We start from the raw sequence: 27,724 nt of genomic DNA, 5'->3' as shown, positions 1-27,724 counted from the left end.
GGCGTAGTGAGAGAGAGAAGCATCGTTGTGTCCTGATGACTCTTGTCAAGAAAATCCGAGCTCATCCCACTTCCCCATGCTGGAGATTTTAGTTTAACAGTAATAATAAATAAAGTTATCTTTAAAATGAATCACTCAAGTGACATCTAGGCCCAACAGTAGACTTAAGTGTCAATAAAATAAATCTAGTTGTGTGTGTTGTTTTTGTCTCATGCAAACTTTGCTTTAATTCTACTTTTTTCTATCTAATCATAAGAAATCATAGTCAGTCAGAGAGAGTCATTAAACAGGAAAAGCAGGTTTCCTGGAAAAAGAGGAAGTTTCCAGCCTGCAGATTTATAAAAATAGCTGAGACTATTTTAAAGCATGAAAGTTTTAAAAAATTAAATCTAAACATTATTAGTAATTGGATAAGATTCAAAGTAAAATACTTATATGAATATTGGTTTACTTGTAATAATACACTTATATTTGTGGGAACTACAAGAAAAACAAGTAACTGTAACTTTAGTAGTAAATAATTAGAATCATGTATTATTCTTGGTTTCTTTTCAGAAAAACATCTGTAATAACTCACATTAAGATTATAATAAGAATAATTAATAAGTTATGGTTATAAAATCATAAATGAATGATAGATCAGAGAAGCTGAAGAAAATAAATGTGATATAAGTTATGGTTATAAAATTATAAATGAATGCTAAATCAGAGAAGCTAAAGAAAATAAATGTGATATAAATGTGATTTTGACATTAAACTTGAAATGGTGTAAGAAGGTGTAACTGCAATTAAACATCACTGATATGTTGGAGGTAGATGGTAGGTGAAAGGTTGTGCAGGCAAGGGACACAGGAGGTTGAGCAACCCTGAGACATTGGCACAGACATCAGGAAATGTCTGTAAGACAGTGATGGATATGAGATCATCTGTCTAAGCAGACAGCAGGCGCACCAGGGGGGTGGATGAACCCTATATAAGGTGAGTGCAAAAGAGGAACCGTTCGTTGGATCCTCCGGGCAGCTTCGAGCCAAGATCGAGATGGACAAAGAACTCTGCAGCTGAAGAAGAGCCGGGGCCACGGAGCCGGAGACTGTCCTGCACATGGAGACCAACCCGTCTGGCCCACAATCTGTGGCTTCGAATCGCACTTCTCTCATCGGCTGGGTTCTGACCCCAAAGACAAAGATGAAGACAAAGACAAGGAAGAAGAACTGGTGCCTTTTTTCCTGCCAGCACCAAGTCCTGTGTGACCTCAGCATCCTTGTTGTTGGACTTGTTGTTGCGCAACACCCCCCCCCTCCTTTCTGTCTCTACTCTCTCACTCTCGTACTTCCTCTTCTGAGAGGGGAGATGTGCTACCAGCTCTCCGTCTAACGGGTCCGTTGAGTTTCCTAAATCTGCTGGGATTTACCCTGTCCAGAACTGAAGTAAACTCTGTTTAAGCTGGTTTCGAGAAACGATTCGCCTGGTTATCTGACGGCCTACATCCAGGTGTCCCACCCTTCTTCCCCCTGTGAATTAGCCAGACTGAGCAGCCTACAGCCAACTAGTTTCACAGAGCACACCTGTTAACGGTCGCTCGTTCTCTATTTTGCAACTTGCATTTGTTATTGAACCAGGTAGGTTTTAGTGACTCGGTCGAGTCCCAAGGATGAGGTTTTAAATATGGGCTACCAGCAACCTAAAAACATTTTCCACCTCTTCCTCTCCAGAATCAAACATCACAGCTATTTTACAACCATCAAAGAACTTTAAGGCGACTCATTAACTGAATGTCCACAACATCTTTTAGATTTTCTTTATGCTAAATATTTTATTAGTAAGGCATTTTTGCAAGGGTCAGTACAGCTTAATTCAGTAGCAGAAATAATCAAATAAGTAAAATCAATCATCTAGTCTATCTTTCCCTACTGCTGACACTGAGAACTAAAAAAGGGAACCTTTGAGAGAGACGGACGGAGTTTGGCGTTTCGAACCCCAGACCTGGCTTGATGATGAAGAAGGTGTGGCAGCAGGAGGAAGATGTTGATCGGCGAAGGCCAGGATCTCCGCAGGTCTGATGAGCTTCCTCTCCGCATGGATGCTGAGGTCACACAGGACTTGGTGCTGGCAGGAAAAAAGGCACCAGTTCTTCTTCCTTGTCTTTGTCTTCATCTTTGTCTTTGGGGTCAGAACCCAGCCGATGAGAGAAGTGCGATTCGAAGCCACAGGTTGTGGGCCAGACGGGTTGGTCTCCATGTGCAGGACAGTCTCCGGCTCCGTGGCCCCGGCTCTTCTTCAGCTGCAGAGTTCTTTGTCCATCTCGATCTTGGCTCGAAGCTGCCCGGAGGATCCAACGAACGGTTCCTCTTTTGCACTCACCTTATATAGGGTTCATCCACCCCCCTGGTGCGCCTGCTGTCTGCTTAGACAGATGATCTCATATCCATCACTGTCTTACAGACATTTCCTGATGTCTGTGCCAATGTCTCAGGGTTGCTCAACCTCCTGTGTCCCTTGCCTGCACAACCTTTCACCTACCATCTACCTCCAACATATCAGTGATGTTTAATTGCAGTTACACCTTCTTACACCATTTCAAGTTTAATGTCAAAATCACATTTATATCACATTTATTTTCTTTAGCTTCTCTGATTTAGCATTCATTTATAATTTTATAACCATAACTTATATCACATTTATTTTCTTCAGCTTCTCTGATCTATCATTCATTTATGATTTTATAACCATAACTTATTAATTATTCTTATTATAATCTTAATGTGAGTTATTACAGATGTTTTTCTGAAAAGAAACCAAGAATAATACATGATTCTAATTATTTACTACTAAAGTTACAGTTACTTGTTTTTCTTGTAGTTCCCACAAATATAAGTGTATTATTACAAGTAAACCAATATTCATATAAGTATTTTACTTTGAATCTTATCCAATTACTAATAATGTTTAGATTTAATTTTTTAAAACTTTCATGCTTTAAAATAGTCTCAGCTATTTTTATAAATCTGCAGGCTGGAAACTTCCTCTTTTTCCAGGAAACCTGCTTTTCCTGTTTAATGACTCTCTCTGACTGACTATGATTTCTTATGATTAGATAGAAAAAAGTAGAATTAAAGCAAAGTTTGCATGAGACAAAAACAACACACACAACTAGATTTATTTTATTGACACTTAAGTCTACTGTTGGGCCTAGATGTCACTTGAGTGATTCATTTTAAAGATAACTTTATTTATTATTACTGTTAAACTAAAATCTCCAGCATGGGGAAGTGGGATGAGCTCGGATTTTCTTGACACCCCCTCCACGAGGTCAGACCTTTCACATGCTGGGAGTCCATCACCCTCCTGCAGTTCGCCGTCCTCATCCACTAGAAAGAGAAGAGGTTCGTCTGGGATGTGAAGATGCAGATTCTTCATCCTCAGTTTTCACAGAGGGCTCGGTGTAGTCATCAAAACTCCACTTCTCTTGACACTCTCCTGATGACCTGCTTGAAGATGCGGTTGAAAAGAGATTCACGATGATGAACTTTGAGATGAAAGATTTTTTTTGATCCTGTTTATTTACTCATGTCTGTTGTTAAGGTTTCAAAAATATAAGAAGACGTGGGTCGGCTGATTCCCTCTCCATGCGTTTCAGGACTGAAAAATTGGGAAAAGGCCATGTTCTAACATTCAGATCTTAGTTATATATTTACTTAGTTATATACCTTAGTTATCAAACAAGATAAACATAGTGTGTTAGTTCCATAGTTGTTGCTTGCTTTATTGCTGACACCATAATCCATGGTTTTATCTAAGTGGTGGGTGTCTGAAATAGATACTTCATTGATACATCTTATTATAAATGTACATTTTTCTGAACAATATGCAGTTGGGGAAACTTTCTGCTTGTTGTTGTATTGGGTCAGGTTTTTGGTTTTTCTTTCAGCAGATATGTGCTGCAGTCTCACCCAGCTGGTCGTATTTATCTAAACCACTGAGTCACAGCTGATTTTCCACATGTTCTTTTTTTTTCCCTACCCTTCTATGGACATTTTTCTACCTTAACACTGTCATTTAGCGTCTGATATTTAGTGATGTGTTTTCTGTGCCGAAGCTTCGGAGCGCCAGGGCCGGATTTAGGAGGATGGGGGCCCCTGGGCTGGAGTCAGGATGAGGGCCCCTGGGCTAGAGTCAAAATATATATATATATATTTTTTTTGTATGTGTTTGTTTTGTTTTAGAGGATGAGCAGAAAATGACCGAACAGTAAGTTTTGAAAACTTACAACTTTAATAAGCCAGTTGTCACAAACTACAAACAACTCTGAACTCTTTTCTAGAAAGACTAAACCACATGTAGGGGTTGAAACTAGAATATGATGCTTGCATCACAAAATAAAATCACTGAATAATTATTGTTGCCTGGACTTCAACACAAACTATAAAACAGATTAAGTGCAATGCTCAAATATACTTTTACAAAGCAAAGCGAGTAAAACAATATTTATACAAATATCCCCAGCATTTACAAGTCCATATAACTACAAGTGGAATATATCAAAACTCAAACTTTTTCTTTGGTTTTAAAGTTCTTGGTAAATAGTGGAGGAAATAAATGTCAAAAAAAGTGCTTCTCTGCCAGTCAGACAGAACATGGATATAAACAATATCTTCTGGAAAAAAGAGATCAGGCAAACTGTAGTTTTCAGAAAATATCCTGACCCAGGTAAGTCCAAAGTGCTGCCCTCTGAAGGATTTTTTACAGCCCCCGGTTCTCAATAAAAGCAGAGGTGGGTGCAAATGAACAATTTTCATCTTCTAGATCAAGGTTTTTACAGAGAACATCTTGAAAAATATGAAGAACAAAATACAGATTTCCATTTATTAATGACACTTTTGCATTCAACTTCTTTGTAGGAACTCGAACCACAAACACGACCTACATTTACTCAAACGCAAACCAAATAAGACAATACTCAACCCTGAAAAGTTTGAAACTTTGAGCCTGCCATTATCAGTTCTTCCAAATTTGTCACTGGCTCCTCTCAGAGCCAGTCCCCTCTGTGCTAAAAACTTAACAGACACAACTCTTCTCAACACTTCAGTCCAATATGAACACTCTGATTCAAATTGTTTCTGCAGTTCTGTGTCTATCCTCCCGCTGGCTGCTGCAAGTGAAACATATGTCAGCGTTGCTTTTCTACGATGTTCGCTGTTTTCGTGCTCTCTCATGCGTTCAGTTGCTGCTTCCAGTCACTGAAACCAGTCTCAAAGTTTGACTGAGTATTAGCATTGCTGAAAATGCGGCATGCAAAACAAAATGCAGCTCCGGTGGATGGAGAGTAGAGCAGCCACGATCTTTCGATGTACTCACCATTTAACATCTTGCGTTTAAAGTGAGATTTGGAGAAGTGACGCTTTTGATGCTTGTACACCCGGTTCTGATGCTTGAAAGCCAACATTCATATTTTGACAGCTCTCCGGTCCTCGCTCAGCCCAGTAAGCTCGCACGGACTCGTCAATTTCCCCCCAATGCGCCGGATCGGTACTGTACGGATCCACAGTCTTTCCATCTGCGGAAGAAGATCCCGCTTCCACCGACTCTGACTCCACAGACGCCAGTCCAGCCACCGACTCAGTCACAGTTAAAGGTTCTGGCGGGATCTTAGTGCCGGTGTTAGCATAGCTAAGGGTTTGAGGAGCGGGGAATAATGATGTTTCTGCTCCATCTCCGCTAACAGGTTTTAAAAAGTCTGTCAGTTTAGGCATTTTGTTTGTCGCCTCTTTGGCGCGATGCTCTTTTTCTTTTCTCTTCCTTCTTTTCTGCGCTCCGCTGTCATATTTTCTGTTGTCCGCCATTGTAAAATAATATTCCCTTGACGCTCCTCCTCCCCAATGCGTAAGATGCGTCAAAAGTGGACCAATAACAAGCAAGCATTCAAGATGGACATTTGCCAGAACAAATTGGAACATTTTTCATCGGTGCTGTCAAAATCATCGTAGTCATTGATTAAATTCTGACACTATCCATTCACAAAAATATAAAACATCCTTCGGGGCCCCCGAAATGCCGGGGCCCCGGGCTGCAGCCCGGTAAGCCCCTGCTAAAATCCAGCCCAGCGGAGCGCGTATCGAGACTTGTGTTGCAGGAGCTGGCGGTGAAGTTTGAAGCGTCGTATTCGGGCGTACCATGCGACCTATTCAAGAATTGCTTCACCAGTTTGCTTGTGCATAAAAAAAAAGAAAAAAGGTAAAATGCTGCTTTTTCACCCGTCACATTTTCTTATTTTAGGATTTTTATTGTGTGTGCGTTTGCAATTAATTTGAGCGCCTTTTTTGCGATGCACCCCTGGGGCTGAAACGATTCCTCGAATGACTCGAGTTCCTCAATTAGAAAAATTCCTCGAGGTAAAATGTATCTGCCTCGAAGCTTTGTTAAAGTATGTTTTATTATGTAGCGCCCCGTGTTCCGGCCGGGTCGTTATTTGTGTCGGGCAGCGCTCTCACTTCTGCCTATCAGTTGTTGCTAAGTGCTAGCAGCATGACGTCAGATTTTCCGGGTTTTTATCTTTTCTGTGGGACCAATAAGCATTTTTTAAAATTGACTGGCACCTTTCTCCTCCCGTAACTCCATGTTTTGAGAGAGAGGGATTTTTCCACAGTATTGTATTAATAACAATAATCGCTAGAGTACTCAATTACTAAAATATTCCAGTCCTCGGACCCTCTCCTAAGGTTTACACATAGTAATAATAAATCATTACTAAACAACAACAACACTGAGGATCCTGTATTCTAATTTCCTTCTTATTTCTGATGGTTTCAAATGTGAAGGTGTCGTGGACAAATGAGCTGTAATGTGTTTTTGACTACTGACAGAGCGCTTCATCTGCGCCCTGTGAGCCTGAGCACAGTAAAGGTTTTTGTTTTTAAGTTATAAATAAATAAATAAATAAGCTCCCAAAGTTTTCAACAAGCTTGGGAGTTACAATCCTTTCCTCCATTGTTATATATAAACAGATTAAGTCTATAATCATAATTTAGGTATTAGTATCACAAACATGATTTACTTCTTTATTCATGTAATGCTTCACGCATCACGTTGTTTGCCTGTTTTGCATGTATTGTTCACTTGATGTTGCGGTGGAGCGAATGAGCGTCGGCTCTTGAGTCCAACAGTTGGATGAAACGCCTCAGTGCTTCCCGAAGCTTCATCTCGCCATGACTGCTGACATTGTGTTTCCTTGGATCAATGAAGATTCAATTCAAAATCAGCTCCACTTGGTGGCTTCATGAGTTTTGATCTGAACTTGATTCGACTGGAAAGTTTCTCTCCGATTGATTTTCAGCCTGCAACTGAAACATGTGAAATAAAACTCGATTCAACGGTTTCCAGGCTGCAGTTTTTTTCATTCTCATGCAGTTTTTGGATGTTTTTTTTTAAAATATTTTCTATAGATGTTTGGTCATTTTATTTGCTGCTGCAATGATCAGGAAATAAATTAGAGATGCAGCTTTTTTTATTACTTTACATCAAACCTTTTTAATTTTCTTCTTTATAAAGGTAACATAAAAAAAAATAAAGATAAAGTTTATTGCGCTCTGGCGTCTCCTTTAGTTGCACTGAAAACATTTTCTGGAGCAGAGATTTTCAGATCTTGTTGTTTGGAGGTTCTGGTTGTGTTGGATCTGTGAGCAGGGGTGATGGATTCTATTGAATTCAAGATGGGTTAGATGGGTTTTGTTTTGTCAAACAAAACTCGTATATTTAATCATGTTCAGGGACAGCGGGGGGGTCAAACCTTCACCCCACAGCTTCTCATCAACACTGTGAATGTTGGAATGTTTTCATCAAAAATCCAAACGTGAGTCACTTCCATTTTTCCTGTCCTGGTATTTCTGATGCACTATAACTAGAAGTTGCTCCACAGCGCAGGCAGAATCACATCCAGAATATTTAAGGGTTTACAGTAATTAAGGAAGAAAGGTCATGTCTCATCTTTGGGAATATATTTGGTTCCAGTTTTGTTTTTTGTGAAATCCATGTGATACAATCTCAAAGATGGCAGAAGTTCAAAAAAATGTTTTACTGCAACCATCAAATGTAAGTAAGATTAGAAGAAAAAAGAGCAGAGAAAAAGAAGCAGAGTTTAGGATGTTTAATACAATAAATTACTGTGCAGCAGACACACACACACCCACTCTCTCTCTCGTTCTCTCTCGGCCTCCCATTTCCAACATACACACTCTGTAACACAAAGAGCCAGGGATACACAACGACCACAGCGAACATCGCAGGAACAAACACAGTGATCTGAGCGTCTACAGAGTCTTCACTGTTGGTCATCTTGGCTTAGCGCTGGCTCTTTGGCCATTCATGTGGAAACCAACAATGACCTCATCGCCGTGGTAACACTGCGGCAGTCCTGTCGTTTTTTTCACAGTCAGCAGTTGCAACGGTAACACAGAGAAGAGAAACTGGCCGGACGATGAGCTGCAGTAGTCTGGTTGTTGTCAGATGACTGGTGCCGCCACTGAGTCACCGTTATTGATCTGTCTGCATGTGGAGGGCTCGTCTCTACTCTTTATACAAGGATGGTACAGATCCTAATATTATGCTATGGACACATTGTCCTAAAGAACAAGAAGACATTCCGTGCTGTATGAAACGTCTCGTGAAGAAGACACACGTAGTAAAATCCGGACCACCTCACTGTTGCTGCTCTGCTCCCCACCTGGACACAGAGCAGCCTGTGTTGCCAGAGTCAAGCGTTGCTTTGGCAACACAAAGCGCTTCGTGTCATCCCAGGAAGAACTAATGGTGCTGTGACAACTGCTGGGTCTCTAACCGGAGAGACGTAAGGTAAGAACGGAGGGGTGACGGATTCTATTGAATTCAAGATGGTGTCAAGCGGCCACATTTTTTTTTTGAGCTATTAAAATAAATGCTTGTCTGAAGCGTCGCCTAAATTGTCCAGCTCTTCCGTTCCTCTTCTTGGTTTAAGGCGTGTTGTCATGGATCAGTGGACGAAGGACTCAAATTGAGGCTCACAATCAGACAGACCAGCATCTGATGACAGAGAGGTTTTTATTTGACTGAAACGAAGACAGATGCAGAAAGTCCATGAATAAAAATATGAAGAACATCTGAATGAGAGACGATTTAAATAAAAGGAACACAAAAGGAAACCATGGATATGAGAAGAGAGGACAAAGTAACCCCATGAACTCTGAATGATAAAGTAGAGAATGAATTTTGGGAAGGCAAGCGTCAAGTGAAAGCAGTGTGAAGAAATTAAACAACATCTTAGGACATGAAACGTAAAACAAAAACTGATGCTGACTGCTGAGCTTAAGATCAACTGGACTTTTAAAGGGCACAAATGAACACAAAGGTCACTGAGATGACTTGAAACGGACAAAAGCAATGATAAATAAAATTCCTGGAAAATGAACCACTGAAAATCGTGTTTCAGCAGAATCATTTTAAAAAGCCAACTAGTGCAACATGCCTGGACAAAAATGGTGGTACCTGTAACTTGATATTTTGTTGTTTTAAGGTAAGAACTGCAATCAATCACTGTGTCAGTGAGGCTTCTGCACCTGTCAACAGGGACTTCGCCCCACTCCAGGGCAAACTGTCTGAGTTTTGAAGGGCGTCTTCTCCAGATGGCATATTACAGCTCCTAGATGTCCTATTGAATGTAGAAGGACAATTCAGAACAGTCTGATGTTTTGCTCTTAGCCATCGTTTGGAGTTTTTAGCTGAGTTTTGTGTCACTATTTAGTTGGAAGACACTAGGCAGTGTATTTCTCTCCAGAATGCTCCCTTGAGATTTCATTTTATTCTGCACAGATTTCAGAGGAAGCAAAGCAAAGCAGCCCGAGAACATAACCCAGCCTCCTCTATGTTTGACAGCAGAGACTGTGATCTTTTCTAGGTCTGCTTCATTTTTGTGTGTCTGGACATATGGCCGATTTGTCCTGTGAAAAAGCTCAAATTTTGTCTCATCTGTCCAATGGATATTCTCCTAGAAGCTTTGTCTTGTCAATATGACAAAAATCATCTCCAATACACATGTGTATGGCTTGTAATATTAATAACATTTTGTTAATCTTTTGTGATTTTCATCAGATGGAGATTATTGGAGGCAATTTTCTTTTTTACATTTACATTGAGTTTCAGATTTCACACCAAATCCCAGAGGGGTTGAAAAGTAGGCTTCATTGATGCAGAGCAGGACCAAAGAACGAGTGCGGAAGTTAAAACTACATCTATCGATCACAATAAGCAACTATCAAACCTCAGACTTGACCGTGTCGGACCATACTGCCATAAAGACCTTTAAAGACGAGCGGCAAAAGCAAAGGAGGTGGATTAGTGGTGCTTTTCAACAAGCGATGGTGAAAAGCACTACTAATGTTATTGTGAAATATCATCTCTGCTGCCTGGAAGTTGAATTGTTAGCATAGCATCGGTGTCATGAGCCTGTCATACAGCCACAGCCTTCAGGCGGAGGCCTCTTCTGATTGGCTGTAAGACTTGATTTGATTGGGTTTGATCCCCTCCTGTCCAAAGTATCACCATTCTCAACGACTCTTTGAAGGTACTTGGAAGATATGAATTACAATATTTATTTTTTAATTGAATTAGAGGACCAACGTTCCTGCACAATATTGAAAATGAACTCAGGTAAAGTGGCCTGAAGAGTAAACAAAAGTAATGTAAGGAATTTAAAAGCTTGTTTGCGTCAGCATACTTACATCCACTTCAATACTTTGATTCGACGAGGATCTCAACACCAAGAACGTTCGTCACAGACGTGGCGGTGTGTTAGGTGATTACGACATACCTGAGCATGTGAAGTTGGAGCAGAGAGCAGAGCAGCAGCGACACCACGGATTACTGAAGGCGTCTAAACAAAACTACACACCTGTTGAAGTCACCGCCACGGCTGCTTCTTAACAGCTTCGTGTTTCACTCGTCCTGATAAACGACGGTAATCGTGAACGGGGATTCGCCAACCATCACACACTCTTTGGTTGTTCCAGACGATTTACCTCTGAGCCTGACAGAAAATGAACCAGGAAGCTGCTAAGAAGCCATGATCTGATGAGGTGTGGGGGGAGGGTGTCACTCCAAAGTATGATTTATCCACATTCACTTGTAAACAGATAATCTGGAGGCCCTCTGGGGGCCACCGAGGGGCCACTGAGTCAGCTTCTTTACACAGAAGAGTCTAAACCCTAGTGGTTACTGCAACCGAGCTGCCTGTTGCCATGGTGATCTGCCAAAGTCAGATTAATAGAGGACTTGTAGTTTTGGGTCATCAGGCATTTTCAGGCACTTTGTCGTCCTCCTCTTCCTCCTCTGCCCCTGCAGAAAGTTAACGCGGCAGTGTGTGAGTTTTCATCCATATCTGGAGTTAAAAAAGCTTTTTTGTGTCATGTTCGTCTTCATACCGTTCCAGGTCAGGTGATCCGCAGCCGTGTGGTCAGGTGATTCATCATCACACTTTTCAGCTGGAGCACAATCGTCTGAGTTCTGCGACGGATCTGTGACACCGTGGCCGGGCGAGGCCTGGGGCGGGACGTCTGAGCCGGTGTCTTCACCTTCGTCTTTCGCCTCGGTCTCCTCTTTCTCCTTCTTGGCCAGCTCTGAGACACAATCGGGTTTCAGCTTAGGTCGACAAGAAGCATTTTGAAAGCTAAACATCAGAACTCTGCAGGTTCAGAATAACCCTGGGCTCCCATGAAAAGATGACCGGAGCAGAAACTGCTTGGATCTTCACTCGCACAAGGCAGCAGTGCTAATGAAGGAAATGGAGCCCATCGGTCAGCAGTGATATCTGAAGCATGGTAAAGCTTATGACACCAACTTAAAATATTTCCCACGTCACGTTGCAACCACAAACGTCAATGGAGGCTTCTGTGAGACGAACCAGCACGATGTTTTTTTATGATTTCAAACATTTTTCACCAGAGTGTTGTTAGCACGTTGTCGACGCCTTTTGTTGCAGATACACAGGCAGGTTTTTCGGGACATGTCCTACCAGCTGAGCACATGTACTGATTGTCTGAATAGATTGGATGAAGAATACATGAGATGACTGATTCTCAAATCTTGCCACAGATTCTCAATTGGATTGAGGTCTGGACTTTGACTGGACCTTTTAAACACATGAATGTGTTTCGGGTCATTGTGTTGCTGGCAGGTGGAATACCATTCCAGTCTCACGTCTTCTGTTTCGTAAACAGTTTTTGTTTAGTTTTTTTCTTTAACCAGGTATGCCCAGTATTTAGCTCCATCCAACTTCCCATCAACTCTGACCATTCCTTGCTGGAAACAAAGCATCCCCACAGCATGGTGCAGTCACAACCATGTTGGAGGGATACACACAAACTTAGTCTTCTTTGGCCTGCCAGCAAAACATAACACTTTCCATGTAGAGCAAATAGTTCAGTATTGGTATTTTCTGATTGGAGCTCCTTCCTCAAAATATTTGCAGTTTCCAATTCACCACTTGTGAATAAGCTCAAACGGGACTTTTAGTTTTCTTTAAGAGGCATTATTTGTTCAAATATTCCTCAGAAGCCAGATTTTTATAATAAATTTTACTTTATTCATCCCAGCAGGGAAATTATTTCGCAGTGACAGCACACGACAGGAGCTGTGTCTGTAGGCAGCCAGCTGAGCCGGCGCCATTTTTTGAAGGAGGACATGCGGCAGAGGTCGTCGGGACTCGAACCCGCGACGTCCACGGGTCTAAGGCCTCCAAACGTGGGGCGTGCTAACCCGCTGCGCCACCACAGCATGCGGGTATATAGGGTCTACACCCGTTGACAGATTCTCCATAAGCGGTGGACCTCTGCAGCTCCTCCACAGTTACCATGAACCTCTTGGCTGCTTCTCTGACTAAAGCTCTCCTCGTCCAAGCCCAACAGTTCAGGTAGATGGTCATATCTCCAGTACTCAATGCTCTTTCCTTTTTCAGATGACTGACTGAGCAGGGCTCTGTGAGATGTTCAAACCACTGTTCTCGGTTTGACATTGTTTGAGAGTCACGCTGTAAACGTCTAAACATGGATAATAAAGTAAGAGAAATTTCCTACAAAATTATTCTCAATTGATACCCAGTGAAAGCATTTTTGATAATATTCTGTGCATGAAATTAATACACCTCACAGTAATTTTTACCTTAACAATGCTTGGATATATTTTTTATTCATAACATTGGTATTCGACAAGTGGATTTGGTTGCTACAGTAACGGTGGGAGGGGCCTAAGGGGATGTCCAAGTGGTTCCTCACATGTCCATGAAATGTCCTGGCTAAACAGAACTTCGGTTCTGATCGTGTCTAGAGTAAAAAAAAAATATATATATATATATTTTTTAATCTAATTTTTTTTTTTTTTATTGTTCCCCTAACAATCATTAAAGAAGCAACATTGTGTAGTTTTCAATCAGGTTTTAGGCCAAAACAAAACAAGTGTTTGTTCTTACCGTGCACAGACAGCTCCTTCCATCGATCTTTGTTGCTGGTGATGACGCTGGAGAGGTGGTGCCTCAGAGCTGGCAGGTCAATGGCTGTCAGGGAAAAGTTCATCTGTCCGTCGTCGGTGTTTCCATGGCGATTACTGCTGTGTCTTTGCACCGACTCCACAGTGACTGAACCGCTTCCTGTCAGGCTGAATGAAAGCAGCGTCGTACAGAGCATAAGCGAGGTACCGACAAATCGTTCACCTCCACTAAGAGCATTAAGGAGAACGTCGGCACGGAGGAAATCTTACAAATAGCTTTCGTGTGCATGTTGAGATGCATGACTGATGCACTGGATTAATGACCGAGAACATCACTGATTGTACTGACGCCTTCAAACCAACTGTGAGAATTACAAGGGCTACTTCTGATCCTAAAAAACTTTATTTTCATGAAGCTACACTGTAAAAACACAAAATCTTACCAAGTAATTTTATCTAATTTCCAGTGTGAATATCTTCACTTGAAATAAATCAAAAATAACTTCCAAGTAACTTCTCAGCAAGAGATAGGAGATTGTTTTAAGTTAACAATTCCTATATTTGTTAATTGACTTTTGGGGGTTTTGAGTAAATAATTAATCAATACTGATGAAAAGGCACCTGTTCCATTGACAGATTACTTCACCTACAACAAGACCTATTTCTTATGTTATACACTGAAATAATCTGCCAATGCAGCTAGTACATTTTCATCAATATTAAGAAATTATTTACTCAAAAAACCCCAAAAAGTCAATTTTACACAACACTTAATAGCTCTCTCTCATTTCAGACATTTTATGCTTCAGAGAGATAATTGTTAAAGATTTGATACTAATAAAAATTGCAGATATGATTTAATGAGACTTATATAATCATACATGCTAATGTTGTTCTTGTGTAAGCTTAAGACAACATCCTATTTAGCGAATAATAAAAGGGAGAAGCTGATAGCTGCTGGCACAGTGTTTAGAGTTAAGTAATTGGATTTCCTGTGGAACAAAAGACTTCCTGATTCTGTCTGTTGAGGTTCTCAGTGACTGAATGTTTCCCTCTGCCTGGTGAATGTGCTGAGTCAGAGTGATGCTGCTGGTCCTCTGAGCCGTTCCCTCCTGCTCCTTTGCTAATCCACTGATGTTAAGGATTTCATCTCCATACCAGCCATGGAGACTGCGGTCCTGGTCAGCCTGTCCAGTCCTCCACCGCTCCCTTCTTAATGGTTAATGCTCTCCTAGTTCTTGCTAATCAGTCAGTTTGGTTGTCAAGATGCGACCCAAACCTCTTACAAATTGAAACCACGGTAACTCCTCCAGACTCCTCCAATCCAAAGGTCAGCGGCTGTTTTTTGAGGTGTTTATCTGCAGGAGGTCAGACTTGAATCAATCCACACATCCCACTACCACTTTATCTCATGTCCATCCTTGTTACGTAACAAAGCAGCAGTGTCCAAAAATGTTTCGCTTACTGTCTATGATCCTTTGTAACTAAAGTCGGATGTGTGGAAGGAAAGAGGAGTGGCTAAAGTACATTGCCCTGAGGTGCACCAGTGGAGCTGACCACAGTCTCTGAGAAGCTGAGTGGTGTCTTGATGAGGTAATCTGTTTTCCCTGATCTCAGGTTCAGCTCCACCCTCATCTTCCAGATCTTTACTCTGGAGCTGGACGGTACTGAGACCAGGAGAAACCAAAGCATGTGACCCCAGCAGCACCAATCCCCTGCTCTATTCAGTCGGTACATAATGACCTTCTCCAGTCTCATTAAAAGTGTAATCTGTGCAGTTTACTGCTTTCTGCTGATATAATTCTCTGTTCTTCATTATTAGTAATAAGAAAACGGTGTTACTACCTCGACCTTCTGTTTCCACTCTCTTTGGCCTTCCTGTCTTCATCTATGAGAGGTCCGATCACCTTCTCTGTTGTATCAACCAGGACAGTGAAAGTGGGCTCCACGATAAAGTCTATGAAACCTACAACCAGAGAGGCAGATGGGTTCAACGAACGAGTGGTGTTAGTTTGAGAACCATCAGCATTTCTTTATAAATGTGATAAACGGAGCAGGATCAGGTTGGTACCTATCTGTGACTGGGCGATCATGGTGGCTTTGCGGTCACAGAGGGGAGAGAAAGAAAGACCGAGTTCCACCTCTTTATCTCCCTAAAGAAGAAACAAAATATGAAAGCTGAGGAGGTTTTTTTTTTTTTACACTCTCAAATCCGGTTTGTGTGCTTTTTGAATCAATTTCTAACCAACCCTGATAAACGATGGAAATAGGACATAAGCAGGAAGCTTTTGAACCTCCTGTATCTAATTTTGAGGTTCGCACCAAACGTGTTAGGTGCGTTAAAAACGCGTCTGTCCCGTCGAGTTCGATGCGTGTGCACTTTGAATGCAGACGCTTAACATTTAGCTCTACACCTAGCACTTCACACGTCTGATTTACATTCAAAGTCTATGTGGAGGCGCGTTGAGGGTGCGTCAGAAGTTCTAGCCATTGATTTCTGTTGCCAGCCTATTTGTAAAACACGCAGGACACGTTAGACATGCCTGACGCGTCAAATGCTTCAAACGCTTCCAATCACACCGCAACGGGCCCTCGACGCACCTCCACATAGACTTTGAATGTATACCAGACGTGCCCGATGCACGAAAGGCATTTGGTAGGAACGCACCAAAGGAGGCAAAATCAGTTGGTGCCTCCTTTCCAACACAGTAAGCCATGAGAGTTCTTAAGAGTTCATTTCTGACTTTGTTTTAGAAATGGAAAAATAAAAACATCGGAGTGACGAGGTTTATCAAGATTTTTTGTAACATTGTCCTTGTTAAAATACAGACACATAAATGGAGATAAGATGACTGAGACTAAATTGGATATACTGCATGATGATGTAACTGAAATGCAAACTTAAGGAATAACTTCAAAAAAAGTTGGTAGACAGCTTAATTTTTCAAACTTAATCTGGTGAAAATGTGAAGGTAGTGATGTGAATTTAGCACCAAAACGCTGGCACACTGTTTAGAGTTGAGTAATTGTATTGCCTGTGGAACAAGACTTTCTAATTCTGCCCATTCAAGCTCAGCCACTCAGGGTTTCCCCCAGTGTATTATAAGCCTGGCGGGCTGCCAGGATTTACGGGCCCTCAGGACTAAACATGTTCAAGTCCTGCCAAGAACTTGGCAGCTCAGGTTCAGGAGAAACAAGACATCAAACACACTCGAGTATAGAGGTGTGCACCTGTCTGAAGAACTCTTCCATCAGGCTGTGAGTCCAGTGGTAGTGCAGCGGCCAGGCTTTGGCAGGATGACTGATGTCTGCTGCGTGAAGCATCAGAGATAAAACCTTCACTTTGTCTATACTGGAGACAGACAAACAACAAAGATTTAGTAGCAGCGTAAGCAGCACAAACTATTCCAGAAATAGCTTTCTTATTCCTCAACCACAGATCAATCTAAAAAGAGATCGTCGGCGTGGCAACCGTATGCTAGGTAAAAGCTGCCGGGTGTTTTCTTTTGTATATTCAGTGCTGTTTACAGAGAGTACAGTCAGCCTCAGAAACACAGGCAGAATCAGCATGCTGACAGGCTGATGACAGCGTCTTCCCCCAAAATCTCATCCAAGCGTGAGGTGAAGAGCGTGACAGCCGCCTCCCTCCGCACCTTCTGCAGCACGACGAACGGAGAGAGAGAAAGAGCGAGAGAGAGGTAGAAGCCAGACCAGTCGGACTCAGCGCTATTCCTGTGAAACTCTCTCTCTGAGAGGAGCCCCTACAGGGACATATGGGCCAATCTGGTCCTGGTCCAGCAGCCTGCAGGACCTTATGTTGGGCCGTTGCACCAAACTCCCACTGTTGATCTGGTCGTGTCCATCAGATGGACCGGCCTCACACGTCTTCCAGGAAGCGGCGCTCACGACGGAGGATCTAAATTTGGAAGTTTGACTGCTGATGAATCTGAATTGGGTCCTAAAGGAAAAGTATTTTCCTGTCCACGCAGGAGGAAAACTGTGGGCCTTTTCTAAAAGGTTGTTTCAAAGCCAATGTGCAGTATTCACTAGTAGCCCCACACATTGTTTTGTTTAACCCTTTATGGCCTAAGTTTCAAATATCCGATTGGATGTTTTTGCTTACGCAGTTTCAAAAGTATAGTTTGCAACCTATTAGCAACACGTCGGTTAAATAGTGCTAATAAATACTTTATACTTGCAACTTTCTCTATGCTTCACTTATAGAAGTAAGGGAGCTAAAGACCTGAAGCACCCCCTTGTGGTTGACTGATGAAAAATTGTGAAAATATGATGCACAGTCATCGATTTAAAAAAAATATTAAGAAATTGTATATGTATCTCTAACTACAATTCAACATGAAGATTCTTTTAAAAAAAGAATCATAATGTCTGGTGATGTACTGACCCGTTTGTCTGTGTCAGGGCGTTCCTCATGGTCTTGATCTGCTGGAAGTGGCAGGACATGTCTGTGGACATCACCATCTCTATCACCAGAGCCCTCAGCTCCCTGCCGGAAAATTAACACGTTGAATCCCTACAGATCAGTTTGTTAGACAGAGACATTCGCTGGAAGAGCTTGAATGTCGTTTTCATCAGTTTTTGGTTGGCTGAGACAACCTTTGGAAACAAAAACAAAAACAAAAACTCCTGATTCCCAAACTCAGGTCCTGACTTCCTGGACACCACAAAACGCATCAAAGTGCAGGTAGAGCTGTGAAGGTACAGCAGAAACAGCGACCACAGTTTTAAATGTGAAATTCTATTATACATTTAAACGTTGCACACAGCTCTGAAATGGCCGTTGAAGCGACCACCTCTACCTCTACCGTGGACGACTTTGCTGTCGATATGGCAGGAAACCACAAAGAACGGTAAAACACAACACCAAAGAAACAGCTCCCACACAGTGATTCGCTCTTGATGACCTTCCTGTCTAAATTGGAGAAATCTGGTTTGAAACATGTCAGGAATTCTGTATTTTTTCCTTTGTGTCGTTTGGTTAGAGTTTAGGCGGACGACCGTCTAAAGTCGTTGTGTTGCTGTGACTTGTTCACAAGTCAGAACAGACCAAACTCTATCAAGTGACTTCTCTCTCTATGAGGACCAACAAAATTTGTTTTGCTGGTCAAAACTAGAAAGTGTTTTGAGCTTCAGCAGACATGCAGAATAACTGAGCGGCAAGATCACCTAATGACGCAGCACATGAGCCTACTGGATGTTTCAGTTTGAGCCTGTGATAAAATGAACTGTTGCATGTCTGCTGGTCAGGCTGAAGGTTGGGAGGAACTGAATGCAGGAACGATTGTCAGTAAGAGGCGGAGCGAACCTCCAGTCTTCTTTGTTCAGGTTGACCAGGATGTTCATATCCTCCTCGGCCATCAGCTTGTAGGCGGCGCTGACGTGATGGTTCTCCAGCACCGACCTGTCATTGTACAGGATGGCGACCTCTGACCTGACGGATGGATAAAACTGTTCAGATTTCACAGACCTGAAATGCAACACGCTTGTCTAATTGGCTCCAACTTCAGGGACTGTTGTCAAGAGACGACACATCCAGATGATTCCTAGTTGATGCACTTCTAGTTTCTTTTTTCTGTCTTACAGGTTTGTGAGCCCAGGATGCGCTCCAACACACACAACCAATTATTCTTTTCACTGTTGGTGCCGTGTGTGTTACCTGGTGTGGATGTGGAAGTTGTTTGTGGTTCCCGTGTGTTCAAAGTCATGGATCGCCGCAGCAAAAACCATGGCAAGGATCTCCAGCTCACTTAGCCAGTGCTACACACACACATACACACACAATGAGTGTGTTAATGTAAAGGCTTACTGCTCACAAGCCCTATGAGTAATAAGCATCAAAGCCATTTCTGTTTGCACTAATGTTTTATTCCTCTAACCCTAAGAAGCTCAAAGTCTTTAAACTGGTTGCTTCATGCAGAATCATGAGCAACAGGCAACATCAATGTGTGCGTGAGTGTGTGCTACCATCAGTCCGGTGTGTAGCATCAGGAAGTGGGCGGTCTGCGTGACGTCGGCGGCGTGGGTCAGGTTGTGGTAGGGGTTCCTGTGTTTGCTGTAGCCGTTCTCCAGAGCCTCAACAAACTGCACCAGAGCCTGCACAGGGATCTGAACACAGGACTCCGGCTAGTACCGTTAGCATGAGCAACACACTGCAAACCCCGTGCCAATCCTCAAAGCTAAACATTCAGTGGAGACACTAGCAATGCGTCTGATTTTGAGTTGTTTTAAAGGTCGATCATCCATCCATTGTTCCTGTCAAAGTTTCCGAATCTTTGTAGAAGCATCTGCCATGCAGTGACATTTTGTATTTATACTCTGAGTCTGTGTGGCTTTTATCTACTGTACAGCATGATCCATATTCCTAAACCAATAGTTTAGTCAAATGAATTGTGTTCCACGTTTGAGAAAGACTGCTCCCACATGTAATGCCGAAGCGTCTTCCACCACCGCGGGTTCACGATCATTCCTCTAAGGTCAGAATCCACCCAAATAGCGAGATCAAAATGCGTGTACCCTGAACCTGTTGATGAGGTCATAGCGGGTCAGCAGGTCATACACCAGGAATTTGAGGGCGTGTTCTCCAGTGGCCTCGTGGAAAGCAAAAACGTCAAAGGACCACTGATCCACCTCCTGGAAAAAACAAAATGAATGGAATCCTTAAAAGAAACGTCTAAATGACAGAAAGCTGAAAAATAAAGCTGAGCTCCTTCAGTGTAATGTCACCATTCGTCACTAGGGGGCAGTACGCTGTGTTTCTTCAGAAGAGGTAGAGCAGCAATTAAATTAATGAGTGCAATTATTCATTAACTCACAATTATATTTGAAGTTGGTCCCCTCATGATTTATGAGTTTCAGGTCTCCAGAATAACGAAGGACAGTAATTAGAGAGATAATTGAATATTCTTCTTCGTTTTTTTTTTTAAAGTTTGCACAGGAAGCCCTGGAGAAGGAACATTTATCAGGAAACACACCGCTCACTACATCTACATGATCTAATTCTACCAGCTCTTCCACATCTATTATTTCTCTTTTTATACTCTTCTGCTGCTTTGGTCCAACAAACGTCCTGCTTGCACACTTTGTTCTTTTTCTAAGTGATGTTATTTCCCTTCCATTCTTCCTGCAAATGATGCTTTTTCTTTTTTAAAGGTTTAATTGGCTCTAGTGGCCTTTCATTTGGTAGTGAAAGTGAAAGGAAAGTGGGTGATGAGAGAAGGGGAAGACATGCAGGCTGGGAATCGAACCAGCGACATCCTCCATATGTGGGTTGTTCTTAATCCCTGCGCCACCCCAGCAAACAAATTCTGTTTTTTTTTTTTGTCTTTACACACCCTCCTTTCTCCAGTTGTTTGTTTTCTGATATATATATATATATATATATTTTTTTTTTTTACAGCAGAAGTGTATCCATACCCCTTGATCTAAATGTGACATTTACCACATTTTTTTCATGTTATAAATTTCAATATGTTTTACTGGGATTTTATGTGACAGGCCAACAGTGGTACTTAATTGTGGAGTTGAAAGAAAATAACTTCTTACACAGTTTCCAAATTCTTTTTACAAGCTAGCATCTTAAGAGATTGAAATTGCCCATTAAAAACTGCACACAATTTCGCAATTGCAGTGTTTTCATTAAATCAGAAACGCAATTAAAATCACACGTAAATGACGTTTCTCCACGTGATACGTCACTTCGTCCTCACACTACTTCCTGTTTTTGTCTTCTTCATGTTTTGCATCAGTGTTAACATCTGGTTGTGGATCATGTGACTCGTGTGACGCAAAGAAAGTGTTTCCAATGCAGTTTCGCGAAATAAACAAATTTTGATATGGACAAAAAAACAAACACCTCATCCTAACGGCAAAACTTTTTTATTGACAAGCGTTTTTCCGTAATTACGCAAATTAATCTTTGAAATGTCAAACTGTGCAGATATATGGTCGACGGAAACATGGCTACGTACTGGGGAACTTGCAAAACATAAATCTAACAACAATAAAGAATAAATAGACAAAGATTTAATTAAACTCAAAATCCCTGAATGATGTCCACGTTCGCTCTGGGCTCCTCTGCTCCTGGTCGGCACATTGTCGCTAGCTTGATCTGGACGTTTGGTAGCTTTCACTTCCAGAGCACTTTAATCTTGGCCTTTGGGAATCTTTACCAGTGTTTTATCGCTCGTCGTGCTTCTCCTCCCGTTCGCTACAAGTTTTGAACGAGGTTTATGAGGTTAGAAGAGAGGCTTCGATGTGAAAGTTTCAGTTCATTGCATCACAGTAAAGGGAGACAAATATGTCTGCTAGTCACACTTTTTTAGATTTCCATGAAAAGCATCTTTTTGTTATTCGTCTTAACAGGTGTGAAGCACTTTTTGTTGGTTTTGTTGGATTGCAACGTAGATCAAGGGATAGTGATACTTTTTTCAAAGTTCTGTAGTCTAATAAGGTCTTTTGTTGTATGTTTTCAATTATATTTTCTTCCTCCTTTTTCTCACGTTTCCTCCGGTGACTTGTATTTCCTGTTTTCCCCTCTTCTGCGTCAGTTCCCTAAACGTTTCATTTCTTTTTCTTCGTCTCTAATTTACCCCATCCCTTTTTTGTATTGGCTCTGTGCAGTAAGTGGAACCGATTTCCTGCTTGTCACTTTCACTTTTTCCCCTCTTCTACCTGAACAAAGGATCAATAAAAGAAACTCCCACATCCTGGAACAGAGTATTTACTTTTCTTTTTTTTCTTTTTTTTACCTTGAGAGCTGTCAAAGCTGTGGGAGGGTAGGTCAGCCCAGCCATGTTAGAAGTCCGTCTGTACATCCTGTTGTCACACACACGCACGCCCACATGCACAACACACACACAAACACACACACAGATAAAAATATCACACACCAATCTCACACTTATAAATATGGGCAGTGGCATGCATATAAACACCTCTCACACAGACCCCCTCCCGATGTCCTCCTCCACAGTTTGAGACCAGGATGGATTGTTTGTTGCCACAGCAACCCTGCTCCAAAACACATGCACGTAAACACACACACACAGACGCCCGGCGAACGAGCGCTGCCTGGCTGCAGCAGATATTTTTTGATTTCATGCGTCATTAAGCTGCAGCAGATGAACTGATACTGCGTTCTTTCACTGCGACTCATTTACAACCTAATGATATCGGAGCTCATAAGTTTCCCCATGTGCCGTTCGCCTGTAGTGCGCGCGCGCTAACGTCATTACGCTTCGTGTTCGACCTCTTAATCACATCTGCTGTCAGCCCGGATGCTCGCCTATGTTTACTTTGAAGGAAATCTAAGGCTGCTGCTCCCTCTGCTTTCTGCGGGCGCTCCAGATTTCTGATCAGCGTGGAAATGACTGAACATTTGGAAGTGTAATTTTGTCCGAAAGGGTGCAATTTACCTTCTACATTTACATCAAACCTGTCTTTCTTTTTTTCTTTTTTACATATAAATGCATGTCTTTCAACTTCTGACAACTCCTAGAAGTTGTTTTTTTCTACTAAAGACGACAAGCTGACGCTGAATGAAAACTTTCTCAGGGTGAACCGCAGGAACTCTAATTACGGTGCCTCCAAAAAGCTCTTATGCCCCTTAAACCTTTTCACATTTTGTCACGTTAGAGCCATCGACTCCGGCGTCTCTTGTTGTGATGACAGATCATTACTAAGCAGCACATGTTTGTGAAGCGAGAGGAAAAGGATGCCTCGTTTTCACGTTTAATTTCTTGCAAATACAAATCTTAAAAGTGTGGCATGCAAATGTATTCAGCCCTTTTGAATATGACATATGCAGTTTCCCACAAATTCTGCACAAATTTCTCAAAGACGGGGGCAAAAAGAAAAGAAATCCAATACATTTTAAAATCATATATATATAAATTGTTTTTATAAATATTATTGTAAAATATCAGTTAATTTAACTTATTGAAGATGGAGATGCATGGTAGAAACTGCTTTTATTGTTAAAAAGGGTATTAAGGTGCAGATCACTTTGAATGCACCCTTTCCTCTGTGAAACACGGTGACAGCAGCATCATGCTGTGGGACTGCAGTTCTCCAGCACAAACAGGGAAGTCTGAGCTGATGGGATGATGGGTGAAGCTACATGTCTGTTTCTCACTTTCACAAATCAAAGTTTGAAGTGGATCTGAAAGTTATTGACTAACGCTACTGCATACATTTCAGATTTTCGTTTGCAAAAGACGATTACGAAGCTGGCACCATTTTCCTTCCTCTTCACATTTACCAACAATTTGTTGTCTCAGTCGGTCATAAAAAATACCCATGAAACATACTGAGGTGTGTCGCTGCAACGTGACAAAAGGCAACAAAGTTCCTGGGGTGCATGAAGAATATTTGTTACCATAACCTGTAAAAGAGTAAAAACAAAAAGGAAAAGCTCATCTGGCTTCACCCTGTTGTTTTCTAAAGTGTTGCTTTAATGTGTTAGCACCTCTAGTTATTTCTTACCCAAAGACTTTTCACAGTTTCACATGTCTGTTTCTCACCTTCACTGCTTCTCACGTTTTTATATCCAATGTATGCATAAGATTACAGAACTATTTAGTGTCTTTGACGCTAGATATATTTTAAAATATGATATTGATTATCCGGTGACAAAGGGTGTTGGGTGGAAACAAAACCGTACTAAAGTAACTTTCATTAGAGAACTTGATGTCTTGTTGAAGTAAGCAGCTTAGCAGTGGTAACGAACCTAGAGCTAAACAATGATGATGATGTTCACCTTTGCACAATGTTGAGGAGTATTAGGTTAAACAATCCTGTGACACAAACTTTTAATATGAAAACAGTACAATATTTCTCTTCAAATGTTATGCTATGCAAGACATTTGTTTGGAATTTTTTGGAGAGAGAGAGAGAATGTACTTTCCCAAAATAAATTATTATTATTAGTAGTAGTATTATTGTTATAAACCATCTTAAAAAACTATTTTAAAATGAGCTTATTGGGAAATATGTTGTATAAGACGAGTGTTTCAAAGACCAAAAATGCTATTGATGATATTAAAAATGTATAAAATGTGAGATTTAAGTATGTAATGTGGAAATAATTTAAGTTTTTCAGATGTTTGGAGATTGAAATTTTCATAAGTTGATGAGTATGAGCGGGCCAGGAAATCATAAGATCTTGTATCTTCTTCTTGCTCCTTTTCAAACAAATAATTGAAAAGTGCATGACAACTGGGGATGAAAATTTGTTTAAATTTTTATTTTTTACTTTTTGTCCGTTTGAAATAAATAAATTATTATTATTGGTAGTAGTAGTAGTGGTATTGCTTCATTTCCTGTCAGAAGGAAGCTTATTGATTGAATGAAATGATGTTAATCTAAAATTACAAGAGGTTTGATTAATTTTTGGCTCAACTATTTGTGTTTTTCCAAGTTGCTCTTTCCTATATTGCAACATGTGTTGCTGCACTAAAAAGGATGGAGGCCTAAATATAGGGAAATAAAAAGAATATTGTGTTCTTTGGGATAGAGACCAGAAAATGTACAGTTTACAGCTGCGTCTGGAGAGGGGATGTTCCTTTTTGGTGACCTTAAAGTCTCGTTTCTTGTATTTCTTTTTCTTTCAGAGACTACAGCATGCTGTCGGCGTTCCTTCGGGTTTCAAGCATTCGGCATGCCGACTTGAGTAAATCTTCATCGGTGAAGTCAGGGCAGCATAAGATTAACTCCTGTTATTTTTAGGTCACTGATGTGATATTTGAGTTGCAGTTTTCTGATTCTGGTGCAACATGTATGGAGAGTGAGAGTTTTGGAGTTCATGTAGCAGCATTTTATGTCACGGCCGAAAGCCTAAGGTCATCACAAAGGATTGTTATCCTTTGGTATTACTTCTGTGTGTCTGTGCTTGTTAGACTTTTAAATCCATGTTTGGGATCTTTTTGTAATAAAAACCAAAGAATTTGAACAGCCAGTTATGAACCTCATTATGCAGCTTCTGCGCAGAGTGGTGAATGAGCCTAATGGGTAAATTGCTCTTATATCACATTTACATGTAAAATGTAAGTGAAATGATGCATGATGAGAGTCATATTATGAGTAATTGCTATAAAATGGACTTCAATATTTAAGTGCTCATTTATGTCTTTGTCAGATTGCTAGAAGAAAAGGAAGAACAAAGATTTCATTGGTGTATTAAAATGTTTAAGAACAATCCAACCCTTAACTTTTATGACTTTAGGCGTCTTCCCCACATTCCGAAAGGTTTCACAAAACAAACTGAACAGAATTTTATGGAAATTTTCCACAAAAAAGATCAGACGTGTACGTTTACCTCTCCACAAAGATTCCGGCTTGCACCGCGTGAACGATGCTCCTGAACCTCGGCTTCTCCTCGGGACGCCGCTTGGCCACGCCCATCTTCCTGCTGAAAGTGCACGCCAGCCAATCGCGCACTTCGCTCGGCACGGACTCCGCCTGCAGGTCACTGAGCTCGTCCTCCGTGTCCAGCAGGCGCCTGCAGAGAAGGGACAGGCTGCGTGACGCATCATGCGCGCCTGCGCAGCCGTCTCACCGTTTCACCGTCCGCTCCGCGCGGACTCACCTGGTCTCGTCTGTGTAAACGGCATCCAACATGGCCGCCGCCAGCTCCAGGTTCCTGCGGAGCTCCTGCAGGTCCACGACGCCCCGGTCCATCTGCTCCAGGGCCGCCTTCAGCCTGGACAACAACAGGAGAGGAACATCATGATGCAGGTTGTTAAATACTCACTCCGGTACTAAAAAATGACTTGGTGTGTTAAATATTGGGTTTGAATTGAGAATGGACCATTTTATAGAAACAATAAAATACATTCTTTCAACAAACAAAAGTCTTTATAATCCCCACATCAGGGAATGAATAAATGTATATGAACATAAGACAACATCTTAGGGTTAAAAAAAGTAGGTGAAGAATAATTTATGATTTGTCTTTGATGTATTAATACATATCACACCTGTAAAAACAGACATTGTTTGTTGCTGCATACTTTAACACAGGAAAGTTTGTGTATTATGTGTGAATCTTGAACTGTAGTCAACAAAAGTATTCATAGCTCCTAAAGATTTTCATGTTTTGTCACATTTCTAAAACTAATTTTCAGTGCATTTCCTTGATATTTCATGGCAAGAATGAAGTCAGTAACTGTGTGTCCATTCCAAATGTTTGCAGGACTTCGTCGATATTCCTCTGTCAAAACAAATTGCAATTGTCATTTCCAGGCAAATAAAATCCCACTTGAATAAGTTTGTTGACGTGATAAGTCCTTAAAAACCAACCCGCTCCGTCATCCTACAACTACTTCCTGTTGTCTTCTTCTTCATGATTTATGCCAGTGGGAACATCTGGTTGTTGCTCATGTGACTCGTGTGACACGAAAAAAGTGTTTCCATTGCAGTTTTGCAAAATAAACCAATTTTGATACGGCCAAAAAAGAAAATCACCTCATCCTTGAGCTAAAAACTGGAATTTTTGAAAAACTATTTCCCTTAATGAAATAAAAGCCCCAAAGAGTCCCATTTTCAGTTTGCCTCTTCTCAGAAAACGAGCAATCCGGTCAGTCAAGACCAAACCTGAACTTTCTGACTGACATGTGAAGCTAAATACGCCTGACACTGGAGTGGAGGTTCACCTTCCATCAGGTGAAAGTCATCCTAAAGATAGAATCAGAGCAACAACTGAGGGTTTCGAAGAAGCTAATTTGTTTACAAAAATGGACAAAAGTTTTTTATTAATCCTCCCTCATCGTCTCAATGCTCTGCAGATTGATCGTTTGATCCAGGTGTGTTGAGCCTGCAGAATACCGGACCTGGAGGAACTATTCTGGACACGCCTGCTATAAATGTAAAAAGCTGGTAGAGACTAACGCCTAAAGACCTGAAGTAGAAATCACAGAAGCAGCTGGTTCTATAAAGTGTTGAGGATTGAGCATAGACTTTTATTTGTAAAAGAAAATTTAAAAACCATACGCCCTCCACTTCAGTTATATCCTTCTTTTTGTTAGCCCATCTGGCTAAATGTTATAAAATCTGTTCATCTTGTGCACTAAACACATTAGATAGCATATTACATATGGAGAGTGGGAATAACTTTATATAAATGTAAAGTTTATATAAAAATGCACCTCACTGTTTCATCCCTGTTCTCCACTTCTAGCCCAAACCTCCCAGTGACATTATAAAG

At 41.3% G+C, this 27,724-nt stretch overlaps 2 protein-coding genes across 5 annotated transcripts in view; one reads left to right on the top strand and one right to left on the bottom strand.

Moving 5' to 3' along the window:
* The window catches only part of LOC114147820 (NACHT, LRR and PYD domains-containing protein 3-like), a 36,045-nt gene extending 10,574 nt beyond the window's left edge, over positions 1-25,471 (top strand). Inside the window, exons 9-10 of one of the 3 annotated variants that reach the window (XM_028022467.1) lie at positions 1-38; positions 3,472-3,616. In XM_028022467.1, coding sequence (XP_027878268.1) covers positions 1-7 — 7 coding nt within the window. In that variant the 3' untranslated portion in view covers positions 8-38; positions 3,472-3,616. Of the gene's footprint in view, positions 39-3,471; positions 3,617-25,133 lie in introns of those variants that run through there. The other 2 variants (XR_003596143.1, XM_028022465.1) reach the window with 2 other exon arrangements.
* The window catches only part of LOC114147821 (phosphodiesterase 1A, calmodulin-dependent), a 45,069-nt gene continuing 25,470 nt past the window's right edge, over positions 8,126-27,724 (bottom strand). For both annotated transcript variants that reach the window (XM_028022469.1, XM_028022468.1), the window contains 14 exons: positions 26,108-26,221; positions 25,838-26,020; positions 22,272-22,338; positions 20,038-20,154; positions 19,489-19,629; positions 19,181-19,281; positions 18,830-18,955; positions 17,909-18,010; positions 16,735-16,855; positions 15,575-15,656; positions 15,349-15,469; positions 13,487-13,671; positions 11,445-11,639; positions 8,126-11,358 (listed from right to left, as the gene is read on the bottom strand). In XM_028022469.1, coding sequence (XP_027878270.1) covers positions 11,312-11,358; positions 11,445-11,639; positions 13,487-13,671; positions 15,349-15,469; positions 15,575-15,656; positions 16,735-16,855; positions 17,909-18,010; positions 18,830-18,955; positions 19,181-19,281; positions 19,489-19,629; positions 20,038-20,154; positions 22,272-22,338; positions 25,838-26,020; positions 26,108-26,221 — 1,702 coding nt within the window. In that variant the 3' untranslated portion in view covers positions 8,126-11,311. The remainder of the gene's footprint in view (positions 11,359-11,444; positions 11,640-13,486; positions 13,672-15,348; positions 15,470-15,574; positions 15,657-16,734; positions 16,856-17,908; positions 18,011-18,829; positions 18,956-19,180; positions 19,282-19,488; positions 19,630-20,037; positions 20,155-22,271; positions 22,339-25,837; positions 26,021-26,107; positions 26,222-27,724) is intronic.

Source organism: Xiphophorus couchianus, chromosome 7 (genome assembly GCF_001444195.1).
Source record: "Xiphophorus couchianus chromosome 7, X_couchianus-1.0, whole genome shotgun sequence".
NCBI lineage: Eukaryota > Metazoa > Chordata > Actinopteri > Cyprinodontiformes > Poeciliidae > Xiphophorus > Xiphophorus couchianus.
Note: the sequence above shows the minus strand (reverse complement) of the source record. Positions and strands in the feature narration are given on the sequence as shown.